The sequence below is a fragment of the Mesoplodon densirostris genome, chromosome 1, assembly GCF_025265405.1.
Source record: "Mesoplodon densirostris isolate mMesDen1 chromosome 1, mMesDen1 primary haplotype, whole genome shotgun sequence".
Classification (NCBI taxonomy): Eukaryota; Metazoa; Chordata; class Mammalia; order Artiodactyla; family Ziphiidae; genus Mesoplodon; species Mesoplodon densirostris.
In genome coordinates this window covers 115,773,265-115,790,773 of record NC_082661.1, presented here as the reverse complement: position 1 = coordinate 115,790,773, position 17,509 = coordinate 115,773,265, and the positions used below count along the sequence as shown (strand labels likewise).

General features: G+C 37.5%; 1 protein-coding gene across 1 annotated transcript in view; it reads right to left on the bottom strand.

The window, feature by feature from the left end:
- RYR2 (ryanodine receptor 2) overlaps positions 1-17,509 on the bottom strand; it is a 727,841-nt gene that overhangs the window by 135,660 nt on the left and 574,672 nt on the right. The window contains exons 62-63 of the mRNA XM_060096737.1: positions 17,102-17,223; positions 10,197-10,246 (exon numbers count right to left, since the gene is read on the bottom strand). Of these exons, the coding sequence (XP_059952720.1) occupies positions 10,197-10,246; positions 17,102-17,223 (172 nt within the window). The remainder of the gene's footprint in view (positions 1-10,196; positions 10,247-17,101; positions 17,224-17,509) is intronic.

Sequence of the window (17,509 nt, the reverse complement as noted above, 5' to 3'; positions counted from 1 at the left end):
GAAGGTGGCACCTGAGCAGAGATTTGAATGAAGTGAAGGAACAAGCCATGCATATAACTGGGAGAAGGGCCCAGGTGGTAGAAACAGCATGTTTCCGGGGCAGAAAATGAATCTGGTGGTCCAGGCAAGGAAGTCAAGATGACTGATGTGGGAAAATTCAGGGGAAAGAAGGAGAATGTAAGATGGAGAGGAGGGAAACAACAGGTTCTAGAGCCTTGCAACCAGAGCAAGCACTTTGGATTGTGCTTCAGTGGTTAAGAATCCACCTGCCAATGCAGAGGACGTGGGTTCGAGCCCTGGTCCGGGAGGATCTCACTTGCCATGGAGCAACTAAGCCTGTGAGCCACAACAACTGAGCCTGCGCTCTAGAGCCCGTGCACCACAACTACTGAGCCCACGTGCCACAACTACTGAAGCCCGGGCGGCTAGAGCCCATGCTCCCCAACGAGAAGCCACTGCAATGAGAAGCGCATGCACCGCAATGAAGAGTGGCCCCCGCTCGCCGCAACTAGAGAAAGCCCACGCGCAGCTACGAAGACCCAACGTAGCCAAAAATAAATAATTAATTAATATATATATATTAAAAAAAGAATGTATGTTGAGGTTTTGCTTATGGGTTGCATGTTGGTGACGGGGAAAGGAGACAAGGCTGACTCCACGATCATTTGGGTGAGCAACTGTGTGAGCAGTTGGGTGAATAGTGGTCGGATTCAATCACGTAGGGAGAGCCCAAGGCAGGAGCAAAATGTGTGGGGAGGGGAGAGGGGAGGGTTGGGCGTTCTGCTTCCGACAGGTCAAGTGTGATGGGCCAATTCATCTCCAGTAGAGATGTAGGCAACTGAAAAAAACCTGGAGTGCAGAGATGAGATCTGAGTTAGAGCTGTAAACTTGGGCCTCATAAGCATATGGATAATTTTTTAAATCATGCACCTGAATGAAATTAGCCAGCATGAACATAAATACAGAAGCATAAAGGTCCCAGAGCCTCCAATGTTTGGAGGTAAAAAAAAAAAAATAAGAAGGGTGCAGCACAGAAAATGACAGAGGGAAGGCCCAGGAGGAAGAGGGGATACAAGGGGATGCCTATGAGTCTCATGCAACCAAATTCAGCACCAAATCAGAGAGGCTGGTCCCCTACTCTCTTCCTAAGACTCACAGTTATACTGTCTCTTCATACAGATTATCAGTGTTTGTACTTTGTACCGAGCTTATCCATGCCTTTTGCCAAAAGGAGGTCCAGGGTACTTTAAACTTCCTTTTGTATAAGCTCATGAGGTGTGATTTTTTTTTTTTTTACGTCTTTATTGGAGTATAATTGCTTTACAATGGTGTGTTAGTTTCTGCTTTATAACAAAGTGAATCAGTGAGGTGTGATTTTTGTTTGCTTTGTTCCCTGATGCCACTCTGCAAATAGAATAGTGCCTGATTTAGAGCAGGAGCTCAATTAAATACTTGTGGAGTGACTGGAATGTGAGTAAAAAGAGTAGGAAAGGGCACCAGTGGCCAGTCAAGTTCTGTGGGTCAAATGAAAATGTGTGTGGTGAATATGAGATTCCTGTGATTGTTAGTCACAAAACTGTAAGCTATATAAGTTGACACACTTTGGTACACTCCAGAGCAGATATAGTACAACTTTAAATGGAAACCTCTTATTGTAAAAAATGGAGAAAGGACCCTAAGGAATGCAGTTAACAGTATTAACTGAACCTTCCTTCAGCATTTGAATGTATGGACCAGCAAAAGTATCAATTTTATTGGCATGTATAAATGCCTAAACTAATGGTTAGTCTTGAAGAGATAAAGTACGTAGTCAGGCTTTTAAATAAAATAGCAACCTGGATATGGTCCTTCTAAAGGCTCTCCAGATCACCGTAATCAGGTATGTCAGTCACGCTATTAGTAAGAACAGGAAGGGCTAGACAAAGCGTAGTAAGATGGTAAAATTTTAAGGTGATGACTGTATTTTTTCATGTTAACTATATGTAATTTCTTAACTGCTCTGAGCAGTATAAAAACCAAAAGTTTGATACCTTCAACTCACGCTTTTTTCAAGATTCAAGTTACTTTCTTTGTCTTCAAATATAACTCTCATCACCTCTAAACACTTAGGGAAACACTTATGGATTGCCTATTTATCTTTAAGATTGTGTTTGCATCAGTGTGTGTGTGTATAAGTGTAAAAGGTACAAAATTAAAATCACAGCTCATACCTGAATCTCATAACAACATACAGCAAGCACTGGGTTTTTAAAAACATTGTTACCAATTCTCACAAAATAATACAACTCTCTAAATAATAAAAATAACAAAGCTAACACTGTTAAGAGTCAAAATATCCTTCTTGTATCTTAATCCCAAACTGTTTTGTGGTTTTTAATATAAGATTTCTATAATTCAGGAGTTTTCAATGTCATCAAAAATTTGATATGTCACGTACCACTTGTTTTATAATCTGATTTATTGAGAATTCTCAGAATGTTGACTTTCTCTCTTCTGGGAAAACAGTAATAGTCATTCTAATTTTTATTCTTCTTTACTTTTTCTAGCATGGCTCTTGACACAATATCTCATTATATTCTCTTCTTTGCAGAAATGATTAATCTTGGAAAAATCCTTATTAATAACATGAAATAAAATTATGCTAGAAGATACAAATTTCTCTCAAAATTATGAAGAGACAGAAATTGAAGCATGTCAAAGATTTTATTACTTCTGAAGTCAGTGATATTGAAAAGAATAAAATTACTGAGTCCCTAACTTGGTGAGAAGTTTCAGTTAAACTTAGAATATATATTACATTTTCTATTCATTTGTCTCAAAGTCAGGAAATTCTCTCAGAGTAATATGTTGAAATGAAAGAAGTATCTATCTCTTTAATACAATATTCTGATATTATTTTCAAATACTATTATATATTATTTTCAGTCTGAGTCTGATATTTAACCTCTATAACAATTAGGTTATTTTTTTATATAGCAACCCTAATCCAGGAAACTCTTGCCTTTATCATACACACTGTCATAAAACTACAGAATCTTTAAGTTAGATAAGACCTTAAGGATCCTCTAGTGATGAATACCATACTCAAAATAGATAACCAACAAGGATGTACTGTATAGCACAGGGAACTCTGCTCAATATTGTGTAATAACCTAAATGAGAAAAGAATTTGAAAAAGAATAGATACATGTATATATATAACTGAATCACTTTGCTGTGCACCTGAAACTAACACAACATGGTTAATCAACTATACTCCAATATAAAATAAAAATTTTTTTAAAGTAGCAGATTGTGCTACCTATTTTTCCTATTTTCCTTGACTATCATCCATTTTATTTAACCTTCAGGTTTACTGACATAAAGTTATATATAATTTTCTAACAGATTGTGCTACTTTTAAAATTTAAACCATGACATTCTCAAAATAGTGACACAGTCAGTTCTCACATATGCACTATCCTCAGAAAGTCTTAGTGCTTAAAATGACTTTCCTTTCATTATATGTGTCCTATTAAACAAGCACAAGCACAATCTGAACCTTTTTAGGGATAATACAAACACATACAGTCATTCCTCAGTATCCACAGGGGATTGATTCCAAGACCCTCCCCCAACACCAAGAATCCAAGGATGCTCAAGTCCCTTGTATAAAATGGCATAGTATTTGCATATAACCTACTCACATCCTCCTTTATACTTTAAATCATCTCTAGATTACTTAAAATACATAATACAAAGTAAATGCTATGCACGTATTTTTGAAGGATGGAGATTTCAAGTGTTGTTTTTTGGAACTTTCTGGAATTTTTAAAAAAATATTTTTGGTCCCCGATTGGTTAAATCCATGGATGCAGGGCCTGCGGATAAGGAGGGATGACTGTACTAATTTTCTAATATCTCCTGATACAAGATAGCCCCTCATTTAAACACATGAAGGGGGTTTGGGGTCGGGGATAACAGAAGGATCAACATAAACTTATTCCACTAATTTTTTAATCAGGGAGAGATACCAATTGATAGAATTCACTATATTACTTTATTTACTATTAAAACTCTTTTAAAATTAACATTAAGATTTAGGTACCAGTTTAATCATTCATACTCGCCTAGAGGAAAAAACAAATACTTTAACAAGACCTATTGCTTCATTTAAGCACATGATAATACTTGTCCAGTATCCCTGAAGCTAATGTGGGAGCTGTATTAATGATGTTCTAGGGTCATTGAGGTCAACCAGAAGGAATGTTGGAGTTTGATGCTCATAATGTTGCAAAATGCTTGCTTTATTCCAGGCATTCCTAGGAATCTACCTGTCATCAAATTTGGAAATTCTCCAGTAAATCTGGGTGTCTCTAGACAATTAACTGTCTTGCTAATATGTTAAAAACTCACCAGAAAACAGGAAAGTAGAAAAGGCCTCTACCAAAATGTTCATTGCAGCTCTATTTACAATAGCCAGGACATGGAAGCAACCTAAGTGTCTATCAACAGATGAACGGATAAAGAAGATGTGGCACATACATACAATGGAATATTACTCAGCCATAAAAAGGAATGAAACTGAGTTATTTGTAGTGAGGTGGATGGAGCTAGAGTCTGTCATACAGAGTGAAGTAAGTCAGAAAAAGAGAAAAACAAATACCGTATGATCACACACATATATGGAATCTAAAAAAAAAAAAAAAGGTCATGAAGAACCTAGGGGAAAGATGGGAATAAAGATGCAGACCTACTAGAGAATGGGCTTGAGGATACGGGGAGAGGGAAGGGTAAGCTGGGACAAAGTGAGAGAGTGGCATGGACATATATACACTACCAAATGTAAAATAGATAGCTAGTGGGAAGCAGCTGCATAGCATAGGGAGATCAGCTCGGTGCTTCGTGACCACCTAGAGGGGTGGGATAGGGAGGGTGGGAGGGCGGGAGATGCAAGAGGGAAGAGATATGGGGACATATGTTTATGTATAACTGATTCACTTATAAAGCAGAAACTAACACACCATTGTAAAGCAATTATACTCCAATAAAGATTTTAAAAAAATAAAAATTAAAAAAATTTTTAATTAAAAAAACCAAAAAACAAAAAAAACCTCACCAGAAAACAGATAAGTAGAAAAGTCCTCTAAATGATAACTATTTTGTGCCAGCCTTCTCAAATAGTTCCTCGAACTGAAAGTATCATTGTTGGTAGAGTTTAATGATTGTTTGAAAAGTCATTAATCATGTGTTACTTCCTTTTCAATGTTAAGTGCCCTAAGTGTTTTCATGGACCACTTAAGGAATTTTTTTTAAATGTGATTCTCATAAACTATGAGATAAGTGGATATTATATTTTCCCTAATATTCTCAAGGAAAAAAATGTAAAGTCTGGGTTATTCATGAATGTAAGAAAATTCCAAATTGACAGCACTCATCTCATTGTAGTAAGCATCTGCTGACTTATCTATCTTCTCTGTTAGACTATAGACTTCTTAAAGGTAGGACCTGGTTGGTTGATTAATTCAGTCATCAGATATTTATAAAAGAGCCACTGCGCACCACACTTACTGCTGGGCTCTGAGGATACAAAAATAAGCCCTTGAAGGGCTGAGTTTTGGGCCAGAGAAAGAAGTTAATCTAGTAACAACATCAGTGAGATGAAGGAAAAGTATGCAGAGCTATGAGAAAGTTATAAAAGTAGAAGGAGAGAGTATAATCAGGGAGGTTGGGGATGGTCTTCCTGAGAGAATACTATTTGGGTTGAAATCTGAAGGATTAGTACTTAACCCCATTGTGGGTGTGAGGGACTGGAGAGGGGCATGTGGTGTATGGGATCCCATCTCTGTCAGTAATTACAGCATGTGCAAAGGCCCTGGGCAGAAAGGAATACATTTTCACGAAGCAGAGAGAAGGCCGCTTAAGCTGAGGCATTATGAGGAAGCCAGAGCATGCTGGGAAATGAGGATGCAGGGGTACACAAGGGACAGACTATCAAACACTATGTGGCCAGATGAAGAATTCTGATCTTTATTACAGAGAAATGGGAAGCCACTGGCTACACAGGAGTGTATTCAGTGATGAGACCATTTTGTTGTTCTGTTTTGGTTTTTGGTTGGGGAGGGGGAGAGATATGATTGCTTTGGAGCACAGTTTAGAAGGGCAAGAGGGAATTCTAAGAGAAGGGTGAGTACGTTTGTGGAGGCATACAGGTAAGAGACACCTGTAGATTGGCGTGGGGTGGTAGCAGCAGAGAGGGAAAGAAATCTGTGCTTTTCTATCCTCACAGGCTAAGAGAATGTCTACACACAGCAGACACACAACTGGTTACTGAAAGAATGCACAAAATGAATGTCATTAAGGCATTCGATTCATTTTCACATGTAAAAAGAAAGCTGTTAAGAAGTCTTGATACACACACACTTGTGCCACCATCACTATCCCTGCTGGAGTTCTGGTTACCAGATTCTCTTTCCCCTACAAATGACTGAAAGTCTAAAAATAGGCTGTAATAGTAGGACTTAAGTATCCTCTAAATGCTTTAAAATTAGGCAGTTAGAGAGAGAGAATTTTCACTTAGCATAAGTGGGCAAAAATGGTAGGATTAAAAGCAATATTTCGTTAGTCAATAATGTGTCCTTGAAAACGGTAAATGGGATCCTTATTCCTTGTCAACCTGCCTGCGTCTTACCCCGTCCTGATTTTCCAAAATACAAGTGTGCACCAACTTGCAATCACAAGCATTTCAGAAGTCAAAAGGGAAGCCTAGGGCTTCCCTGGTGACGCAGTGGTTGGGAGTCCGCCTGCCGATGTAGGGGACGCGGATTCGTGCCCCGGTCTGGGAAGATCCCACATGCAGCGGAGTGGCTGGGCCCGTGAGCCATGCCCGCTGAGCCTGCGCGTCCGGAGCCTGTGCTCCGCAACGAGAGAGGCCACAGTAGTGAGAGGCCCGCGTACCGCAAAAAAAAAAAAAAAAAAAAAAAAAAATGGGGAAGCCTAATATAAAATAGATGCTATTTTCCTTACTAATTTTTTCTATAAAGTATTTTGATACCCCAGAATTACTGTTCTGTAGGGAATATGGCTTGTTCCCCTTTTTTAAAACCCTACCTTTTTCTAAGATAAAAGGAAATGGTTTACACACCTTCAAAAGAATATATGAGAAATAAAAACATGACATCTCTCTTTAATTCTTAGTGTGCTTCAACGTATAGAAAATATTTTAAAGTAGATAAAAGATATACATAAATATAGAAGTTCAAGTTTGGGGAATCCTCACTTTACATATCAGAAAAATTTCTGAACAGCTACAATCTGGCAGACACCTTGGAATAAATATTCCATTACTGATCAAACTCAGCTCCCCACAATGACCACCACCAGGACAAGAGTTTTGACTTCTGGTTTATTTTAATGCTTCCCTCTTGTCTCCAATCCCACCTTGCTGACATGTTTCAGGTTAATGTATCTCTTTCTGTATTTTTGCTCCTTGACAGGAAGCCCAAGTATTTCTTTGTTAACCTCAACTTTCACTTCTGTATTACTTTATTCTTAGGCTAGATCATGAAACAATTTTTTGAACTAAGCACAGGAAAAACATTTTGATCATCAGTTAATGTCTGCCAGAATACAGAAAAAATATATATAATGTAAAGATAGGGTGAAAGAAAAAGTAAGAGATTAATATGTCTATATATTTACAAAAGACCACTGTATATATGCTCTCTCTCTTCAGGAAAATCCACAACGGTATAATTGATATATCAAAAAGTAAATACTTGGATTATACAACTTCTGCTTTGATCTAGAAATGGCTAGATTATAAAGGCTTCATGGCACATGTATTTTAAATAACCAAGTTCCCTAGTTTAGTGTGTATGTAATTTGATTTATCTAAATAAAAGCTGTACAAATAAGGCTAAAAATACCTTAGTTTTGAAAGCTGTACTGTTACAGTTTACATAGCACTTCAACATTCATCATGTCATATGAGATTTTATACATGCAATAAATCTCTAAAGTTAGTAGTTATTTTAATCTAGTTTAAAAATGAAAAAAAAAACCCAAACAAACCAAAAAACAAAGATTCAGAGAAGTTAAGTCCCTTGTCCAAATCATTCAGCTGGTTTAGTTGCAAATAGAGGACTTACATACAGGTTTTCTGATTCAAAGCCCATTATTCTCTCCAGGACATCATGTTAACATCTAAAACCACGCTGTAACTGTAACATGTAAAGTTTACGTGTCTAAGACTTAACATGCTAACACTTTGACAAGTCTGTATTAGAGTATGTTTGATTAATAAAAGCTTCTTGAAGTCTGTATTGTTTTACAGGCAAATGCCTAAGCAAATTTGAAACAATAATAAGACACTAGAATAATATAAAGACTGCATTAAAATATGCCTTTGAGATAAAGATACATAGTAGCTCCCCAATAAATTCCTGTTAAAAATAAAAATAATAGTATTTAAAGGCAAAGGGATTTAACATGCAATGCCTAAATGAAATACAAGAATCACAGAGAGACAGAATGAATGTTAAAATCCAGTTCTTCTCCTCTGACTGGTATGACAAGTTATATTATCCATTTATCTTCAACTCCTGAACCCTTAATATATTCAAAGGGAAAAGAGAGATTAAACAACACGTAAAATTAATACATGGTAATGGAAGTCTACATTAGTAGACCAGTAGATTAGTTTACATATAGTTCCTTTACAGAGGGTTATAAATTGCAAAATGGCACAAGGCAGGCTTCTGGGATGCTGAAAATGTTCTGTCTCGACCTGAGAAAATGGGCAGATACATGTAAAATTTCATCAAGCTATGTCATCAAGCTGTTCTCAAGATCTGTGTACTCTGCCGTATATATGGAATGCCTCAAAAAATTTAAAAATAAAATTACAGCAAAACGTAACATGGGAAACCAAGAAGTTAAAATATGTAAGAAGCGAGAAAGAGCACAACAGAAAGTATTATTATTTTGGGTCCCCATCAGAGCCTTCCCCTATCTTGAGAAGGTTAAAGAGTATACAAAAGCTCTGTCTGAACAATTTTCATAGAAATTTTTCTATGATGAAGAGAAGTCAAACAAAAGCCAGTCAACTTAGGAGAGCTTTCTGAAGACAATTTCCCCGTTAATTTTGGATAACTGAAACTTTAATGCAAAAACTCAGGCAATTTATGAGAAATATATCTTAAAAACACCCAGATACTGGATATAATAATATTAGAAAGCAAATACAGCATTAAGTAGTCATATCCATAAACTATCATTTCTCAAAAAATGTAAAGAATGTAAAAGTTATTTGCATATATATACACATACACACACGTACATGTACCTAGTTCTCAGCTTATCCACTGTGGCTTTTATAGAAATGACTTAATCCTTAGGTTTTCCTGTGAATGGAATGGGACTTATAACATCTCTATCAGTACACTCAATGTTTTCTTACTGAAGTCACCCCAACGCTGTCTCAAAACCTATAGAGCATTGAGCTAAAATTTGCTTTGGCAGTTACGAAGCCAGATGCAGGAAAGCGTACAACATAAATTCTGCCGACTGCTATGAAGTCTTAAAGCCCCATGGCAAGGAGAGTCTGTGGAAAGTGAGTGACCACCCTGCAAGGCTCTTTGAAAGCAAGTGTTTGGGAACATGAATTTCAGCTACATGAATTCTCAGAAATGAACAAAAACTGACTATTATGGGGTGAGGGGTGCTAGAAAAGTCGCTTTTGCCAAATCCAGGCCTCACTGTCTCTACCATGAAGCTCCAATATCTGGAATACAGTCGACATGCAAATCTGTAGTCAAGAGCATTAAAAAAGTACAGTTAAAAATTGTTCGTGTATAACAGCTCATTACTTTATCTATAAGAGATAACCAAACACAAATTCAGAGGCCCAGTTTTGCTTCACCCCTCTGAAATAAAATATGGCAGAAGCTGCCATTTTCATTCATTTGACCTTTAATAATATAACCTTTTGATTTTCAAGTGTGCTTTGGACTAGTATATAAAGTTACAGTCTTCAATTTCACCACAGGTAATGCTACTTATAAACAACCTTGAGGACCTTAACTTGGCCTATGATGACCATGCATGCAGCCATGCAAACATGCATTCATGCAACATAGCAGCACACAACACAGTGCAAAAATGGCAAAGAAAACCAAGTGATGGCCATGCTAGTATTTGTTCAAGGGTCTCCTTACCAAATAGTGAAATCCTATGCCTGACAAGAACTCCAAGTTTGCAGAATAGGCTGAAGACAAAAGAAAAACAAAAGAGAAAAGGGAAAAGGGGAAGGGAAGGTAGAAAAGACAGGGAGAAATTTAATTAAAATAAAACAAAAAAAAAGAAGAAGAAAAAAAGAAAAATAAACAGCTGATATATGAGCCAGAAAAAAGCAACATGATGTCACGCAGAAAGAATCAATTCTCTGAGCAGAATGTGGAGTAAAGATATTAAAGAAAGAGTCTTTGAGTGCATATCTTTAACAAACATGGTTAAAAAAGCACATATTATAAGGAACCAAAAAAAAATTGAAAGCAAAGCTAATTAATATAAAAGCAATCTATATGAACCCCGTCAGAATATAACTACTAGAAAACCAGAAGGAGAAAAATTTAATTTTATCTGCCCCAAAGTACTACTGAAGTTCTAGAAATTTGTTGTTGTTGTTATGGACATTATTTAACAATGGAAGTATGGTGCTTTGGGCATAAAATGTTTACTTTTAGTATGTTTTATCATTTGACCTTTCCTTCTCCCTGACCTTGACCACACCCCTTACACATATACCAAAGCATCCAGTGAATCTGAACACAATGAACTAGAGAGAGAATTTAAACAACTGATAATCCCTCAGAGAAAAACGTTACAGATGTGATAACTTAAAGGGCCTCTAATGGTAATTCATGAGTTGAACATTTATTTCCTCTAGACTAAGTTCCTGGGTCCTCATGTCCTTCCTGGTGGTCACCAATGGGAGATTCCAAATAAGGGGGCCCAGGACTCAACATGATGGCATAGGTACGCACTAATGCTTGGATCACAACCCAGAGCCTGGGCAATACCCGTTCTTGTCCTGTCACGTCTGTCACCAAGCAGTCTGGTGGCTTTCTTGCTGGGCCCTATTTTTAGGAACACTCAGTTTCATGCTACAATCCCTTCTAAACATCCCTCAGGATTCAGCTCAGACATGTTTACTCCAAGAAGCCTTTTCTAACACCAGGTGTTCCTTCACCACTCCCAACCCAAGCTCAAAGAAGTCCCCTCCCAGCCAGGGGCCATCTGCAAATATCTACCAGGACACTTAACCTCCCATATTACAACTGACACTCTTTTCACTTCTATCCAACACTCTTCTGAACCCTCAGAGAGCACTGGTGGTCCACAGCCAGAACTTACCAAAGCTCTAACCTTGAAAATCCACTTGTACAGCACCCCCCACACTCAGCTTGACTTTCCCAATCGTGATGACAGCTATGTCCTCACTGCCCCATCCTCTCTTACAAAGCTTTCCCATCACCAGCAGTGCGCAGATGTACACTCGTCAGGACTGGGGGGACAGGCTCTATGCCGTGGAATACAATGATGGCAACTGCTCATGGCAGAATGGGAGAAAGGAGTCAGGATCACCTTTGTGACGTGGACCACTTTTATTACAGTAGGTTTTGGCCATCATCTCTCACTTCAGTAACAATGTGAAATAACGTATTGGTGAAAATTAATTATATAGGGCATGGGGTAGCTCTTCCAAGAAAACATTCATCCGCAAGTGCTTAAGTGACTTTGAGGTCTTGGGAAATCTCTTATCAGTGATAAATTTTTTTCAAACAATGATCTATTCAAGTAGATGTTAGACATAAGATTAGACATTAGCCCCCCCACCAAGCGGCATTATTTATCTTTAGGCTATAATTGAAATGAACAAAGACAATAAAACAAAAGCAACTTTCTCCAGGTGCCCTCATTCACTGAGCTTTCTGTGTGTTAACAAGGATCTCTTTCCATGTAAAGAGAGTGATTACATCTTAGAATTGTACACATTTTGGATTCTTGAAATCTAGTCTATTTTAAGTGACATCTTTTACCTCTTACTCGCTGACACTCTCTAGTATCCAGAGTGAAACATTCTGTGATGATGTTGAATTTATAATTCTAGGATTATGTTTTAATTTATTATGAATTTGAATTACGAATTTATAATACTAGAATTATGTTTTAATCTAGACCCGGGGTGTTTTGAGGTGATAGGAAACAGAACTGCTCTGTATCCTGAGCACATTTATGTTGGAGAATCTCTCCGAAAAAAATGACTTCTTATGATATCAGCTGCTTCCTAACTCTAGGTGTTCCTAATTAGTAACAGATGTGCCACCAGAGAGACATACAGGTATATAGAAAGCTAGGTCCTAAGAAAAGACAAATCATATCTCTCTCCCTTCCTGTGCCATCCTCTTTCAGGGTATAGCTTCTGTGCAGACTCTAAGGTTTGATTATTATAAACTTTGGCCTGTAGTTTTTCTAAAGACAATTTCCATAATCCCATTATCCCCTTTCTCTACATCCCTTCATTATTAACATTCTTAAGAATTCATTCTGCAGTTTCCTCCCTGACTCACTGCCTTGTGAGTTTGCTTTCCACCTCATCGCTCTCCTGAAAAACACTCTCTTGAAGTTCTCAATACCCTCTAAGTAGCAAATCTAATAACAACCTTTTCCGTCTCCATCCTGGAGAGCTCTCCACAGTACTTGGCATCATTAACTACTTAAATCTGTGAAACTCTGGTTTCTGTTTTACAGTATTATTTCCCACTTCCTCTCTAATTAATTGTTCTTTCTATTCTTCAAAGATCCACTTCTGAAAACCCTGGAAATGTAATAATTCTCCAAGTTTTGGTTCAGACCTTTCAGCTTCTCTCCCATTCTCCCTTAGTTTCATCTGCTTTCAGAGCTTCGAGCAGGAGATGGGTATAGATTATCCCCAAATATGTCATTTCTTGCCCTGATCTCTCCAACACCAAACACCTACTTCCCACTTTCTGCTGGATATCTCCAGCTGAATGACCTGTTAGTACTTTAACCTTCCATACGTACCTCTTTAACCAAATTTAAACTCTTCTTCTCAAAACTAGTTCTTCTGAAGTTTCTTGTTTTCCCTAGTGAGACCAATACTGTTCCAACCACTCAGCACTGAAACTTCAGCCCCAGGTTGGCCTCCTCCTTTCTACTTGAGATAGGACTCATTACCGAGGCATGCTTATTTTCCCTCGTCCATGTTTCTCAGACGCAGCCCCTCTCTGCATTTACATCTCCTGTGCACTCCCAGCACTTTATATATGGCTCATTTACACTCATCACAACATAGTTCATGGTTAGCTCTATATGTATGTGTCTCCTCAGCTATACTTCTAATCCATTAAAGTTGGGAACTGTGCTGTTGTATCTGTGTGTTTATCCTCAGACCTAGGACAGCACCTTGTACCCATGGGGCATTCAGAATACTTGCTGAACAAACCCACGGGTAGCACCACCTACTGGAAGTAGCACTTCTGTTACAACAGCTTGCATCCCTGCCATAGCTCCTAATACCTGCCATGGCTTCCCAGCCATGCTACTCTTATCAATCCTACTTATGCTCCCAGACTGTCCTCATTCTTCTATTTAAAAAGTGTCAATGGGGCTTCCCTGGAGGCGCAGTGGTTGAGAGTCCGCCTGCCGATGCAGGGGACACGGGTTCATGCCCCGGTCTGGGAGGATCCCACATGCCATGGAGCAGCTGGGCCCGTGAGCCATGGCCACTGAGCGGGCACGTCCGAAGCCTGTGCTCCGCAGCGGGAGAGGCCACAACAGTGAGAGGCCCGCGTACCACAAAAAAATAAATAAATAAATAAATAAATAAAAAATAAAAAGTGTCAATGGCTTCCTAGTGCTAATGAATTAAGTAAAAAGAAAAAAGATATTTTGACAGTTACTCTCAATTACAGTGTTCCATCATTAATCTACATAACCTATATTTCTCCTAAATGACCAGCTTCTACGCTGTACGTTGTTATCTAAAAAATATACCTTTTTCTTAATCTCTGACCTACATATTTTTTAAGATCAACTCTGAATGTCATGACTTCCATAAATCTCCAGCCCATCCATACCCATCTAAGGGGTTCTTACTTTACTTTGAATCCTATAGCACCGCTCAGCTTTCTGCTATTGGAACGATATTTATTCCCATATACTTAGCCACTGCTATGTATACTCCTGGAGTGCAGATACCCCATCTAACTCATTTCTGTGGACAGGAGAATACTGACTGTAGACAGGAAATGCTCGATACCTAATTTCTAGTACCAGGAGGTATCTAAACAATTAATGGGAACAACCTGGTTTTAACTGTGGAGAAATTAATTTAGACCCACATAACTACTGCTACACCCAACTGTTAAATACAAATTAAAACGATCATGGCAATGCTAATCATGTGTATGCAGGTATGCTTGTTTATTCACAGTAGCAGGGCCAGTTTTTTTTTTAAACCTGTTTTGTTGTATTTTTTACATATTTTACTCATTGAATATTTAACTTAAGTAGTAAGAAATCAGAGATTTACAAATTTCAGTGATTCCATTTCAACATGCCAAACAAGTTATTTGTTTTTGTTAATGTGATAGTGATGTTGGTTGTTTTAAAACATATCTTTATGATTATTAAAGTAAGATTTTTTCATTTTAAAAACTTGGAAAACACATAAAAATAGTAATATAAAATCTACAATGCACTACCTAAAGAAAACAACCATTAACATTAAATTTATCCCTCACCAGTACTTTTCTCTACATAAAAATTTAGGTTCTTTTAAAAAATCCAAATCAATACTATTTGAACAAATGTTTTATTTTTTAAATGATGATTTTCCTAAGTTATCATGTATTTGTACCCATCATCATTTTAATGACTGGACAACATGTACCATAATTTATTTACCATCACCTTATTCATTTTTCAACTCTAATTTTTTTCTCTCTGAGGATAAATTCTACCTACGTTTGGCATTAAAGTACTGTGAAGAAATCAGTTACTTCTGTTGTTATGTCTCTCATTCCTGTGCATTGGAATTTTAATGGCATACATTAAATTTTAATGTCATACATTCCCTTTTTCGGAAGTGCTAGTGGGAGAAGTAAAACTTACCAACCCTCTTTCCAAGAAGTGAAGAAAAAAATTGAAGATGAAATCATTAAAAACTGGGGCAGTGTTATTAAAGGCCCCAAAACTACATCAACGGAGGCTAGTACAGAATCGTGATGTTCTTCTGATTTCTTCTATGAGGGATATAGTTGGTAAAGGAGAATTAGTTACTTCTGTAGTTAGTGAACAGTTCTTAGAGTAAAACTGAAAAATGAATGGCGAAAACAAGACACAATAAAAGGGGAAGGGAAAGAGGAGAACTTGCATAATTTTTTTTCATTTTTTTGCCTATATTCTCCAACTGAATTTTGATTTATGTTAATGAATGTGATTAAATTAACAACACCCTCTAGGAACAAAGTTTCTGTTACAAAAGGTTAACTGGCCAGGAAAGACTAGGAGACTTTGCAGTAGCCTTGGTTCCATAGTGTTTAATGATAACTTGGTGTTCTGGCATTTTCCAGCTACTGTGCACACTCACCATCCACAGGGGAACACGGGGCCAGTGGTGTGGATGAGTGCGCGTGTGAAATGAGGAAAGATGGGTCTCTCTCTCTCCTAGGGAAGGCGGAAAGAAGGCCATGCCATAGTGGGGAAGGGGAGGGGGTTATTTGCATCTTGGAAAGTAGCTCTTCCTTCCCTTTCCTTCTGGTAACACAGTTGGTGGAAACAAAGTAAGTCACTGGAATGGATTCTCTGTTATTTTAACTATCATCCATTTTATCAACTTCACAGGAAGCTTATTATTTGAAGAAGTTTGGAAACATTTTTAATGCTGCTGCAATCCTACATCACATGATTGGCTATCTATCTGTTGGTAGACAACCAACTAGACAATAAATTTGAGTAAAGAGATGAGCTTAAGATCCTACCCCCAGTGCTATGCACCACAGGAATCTTACTTCCTCTTTACCCTCTGGGGACAGTCTATATTCAATGTCATCTCACCCTGTCCAATAGGCTGATACTGCACTGCCATTCAACATAACATTAAAGTCAAGTCTATGCTATGAATCTAAAATTGCTCTAAAAGAAGTCTTAAGAAAATAAAAAAGAGGTTTGTTTCCCAGGCAAGCCTCTGGTGACAGATCCATAGATACTGTGAAATGATAAATGCATATTCTTTTAGGATGTTAAACTTGTGATAATACTGCTAAACAGCAATAGATAACTAAAAACAGTCAAGACCAAGGAAAGTCTGTATTCTACTTTATACAGGGTACTCATTTTTATAGAATATTTTTTTCAAATACAATCTAAAAGCTTGGTTTGGACCCCTGTGCAATGTAATATAGAAGAAGACTTTCTCAGTAATTGATTCTCATGTATACTAAGTTCTGGCAGAATTTTGAGGACTCAAACTTGAAATCCCCAGCAGAATCACAAATAAATCTCCAAAGAATACTTGGGTTTAAAGAGAAATAAGAAAGCACTGCTAGGATACTGGCTTGACTGGTGTGAGCAGAAAACTTTAGAAAGTATATATGTTTACTTCATTTTATCCCAAGATTGCTCATAATTTTTTAAAATTTAAAGTTATAATTTCTGAAAATGAGATTCTGCTGAAAAATACAGGCTGGCAAAAACATTAGATTTGAATACATTTTCAGTGTTAAAAAGTATCATTTAACAAAAAATACTAATACACTGATGCATCTCCAGCCTCTACTTATGGATTCTGTATTGGGTATTTTGTTCCTTCTACTCAGCATTACATTTAGCAGTAAAATATAAGAAAATTCAACACCTAGAACACATGTATTAACTTGCCAAAACCATCCTTCTCCTAGTGTTTGATTCCAAGGGGCCAGAGGCCAGGGAACATGGGTGGCAACTCTTTGCATGATCCTACTTCAAGAATCTGAGATGCTCTTTCTCAAAAGGAAATACACTTAAACAATAGTCTTTATTTTTTAAAGCTGTTTACCTAGTCACCATTTCTTTCTCTTTGTTTGATGCATGTCCTCCAGAACAGAGAGGTCTGCTTGCTGCAGATAAGAAGTATAAACGATGGTTTTTGAAATACTGATCAATTAAAGGAAGAACAACCTGAAAGAAAGGAAAAGAAAACAGATCTACACAGTGGACTCTTCCGGGGGATGAATGAATGCTGTGTTGTTAGAGCAGCCAGCGTTCTGTCCACATGCAATAAGTCCCCAATATCCACAGCCATGCCAGTCAGCACCATTTCAAAGTATGCCTCTCATAAGTTTCACCCTGCTGTCTCCAGTCCCTATGTGTGTGTGTGCATGTGTGTAATTATAAAAAAACACATCAAATTTTCAATGGTTTGAAATTAGTCTCAATATTTTCTGAAGATGAAACAGTCTTAATA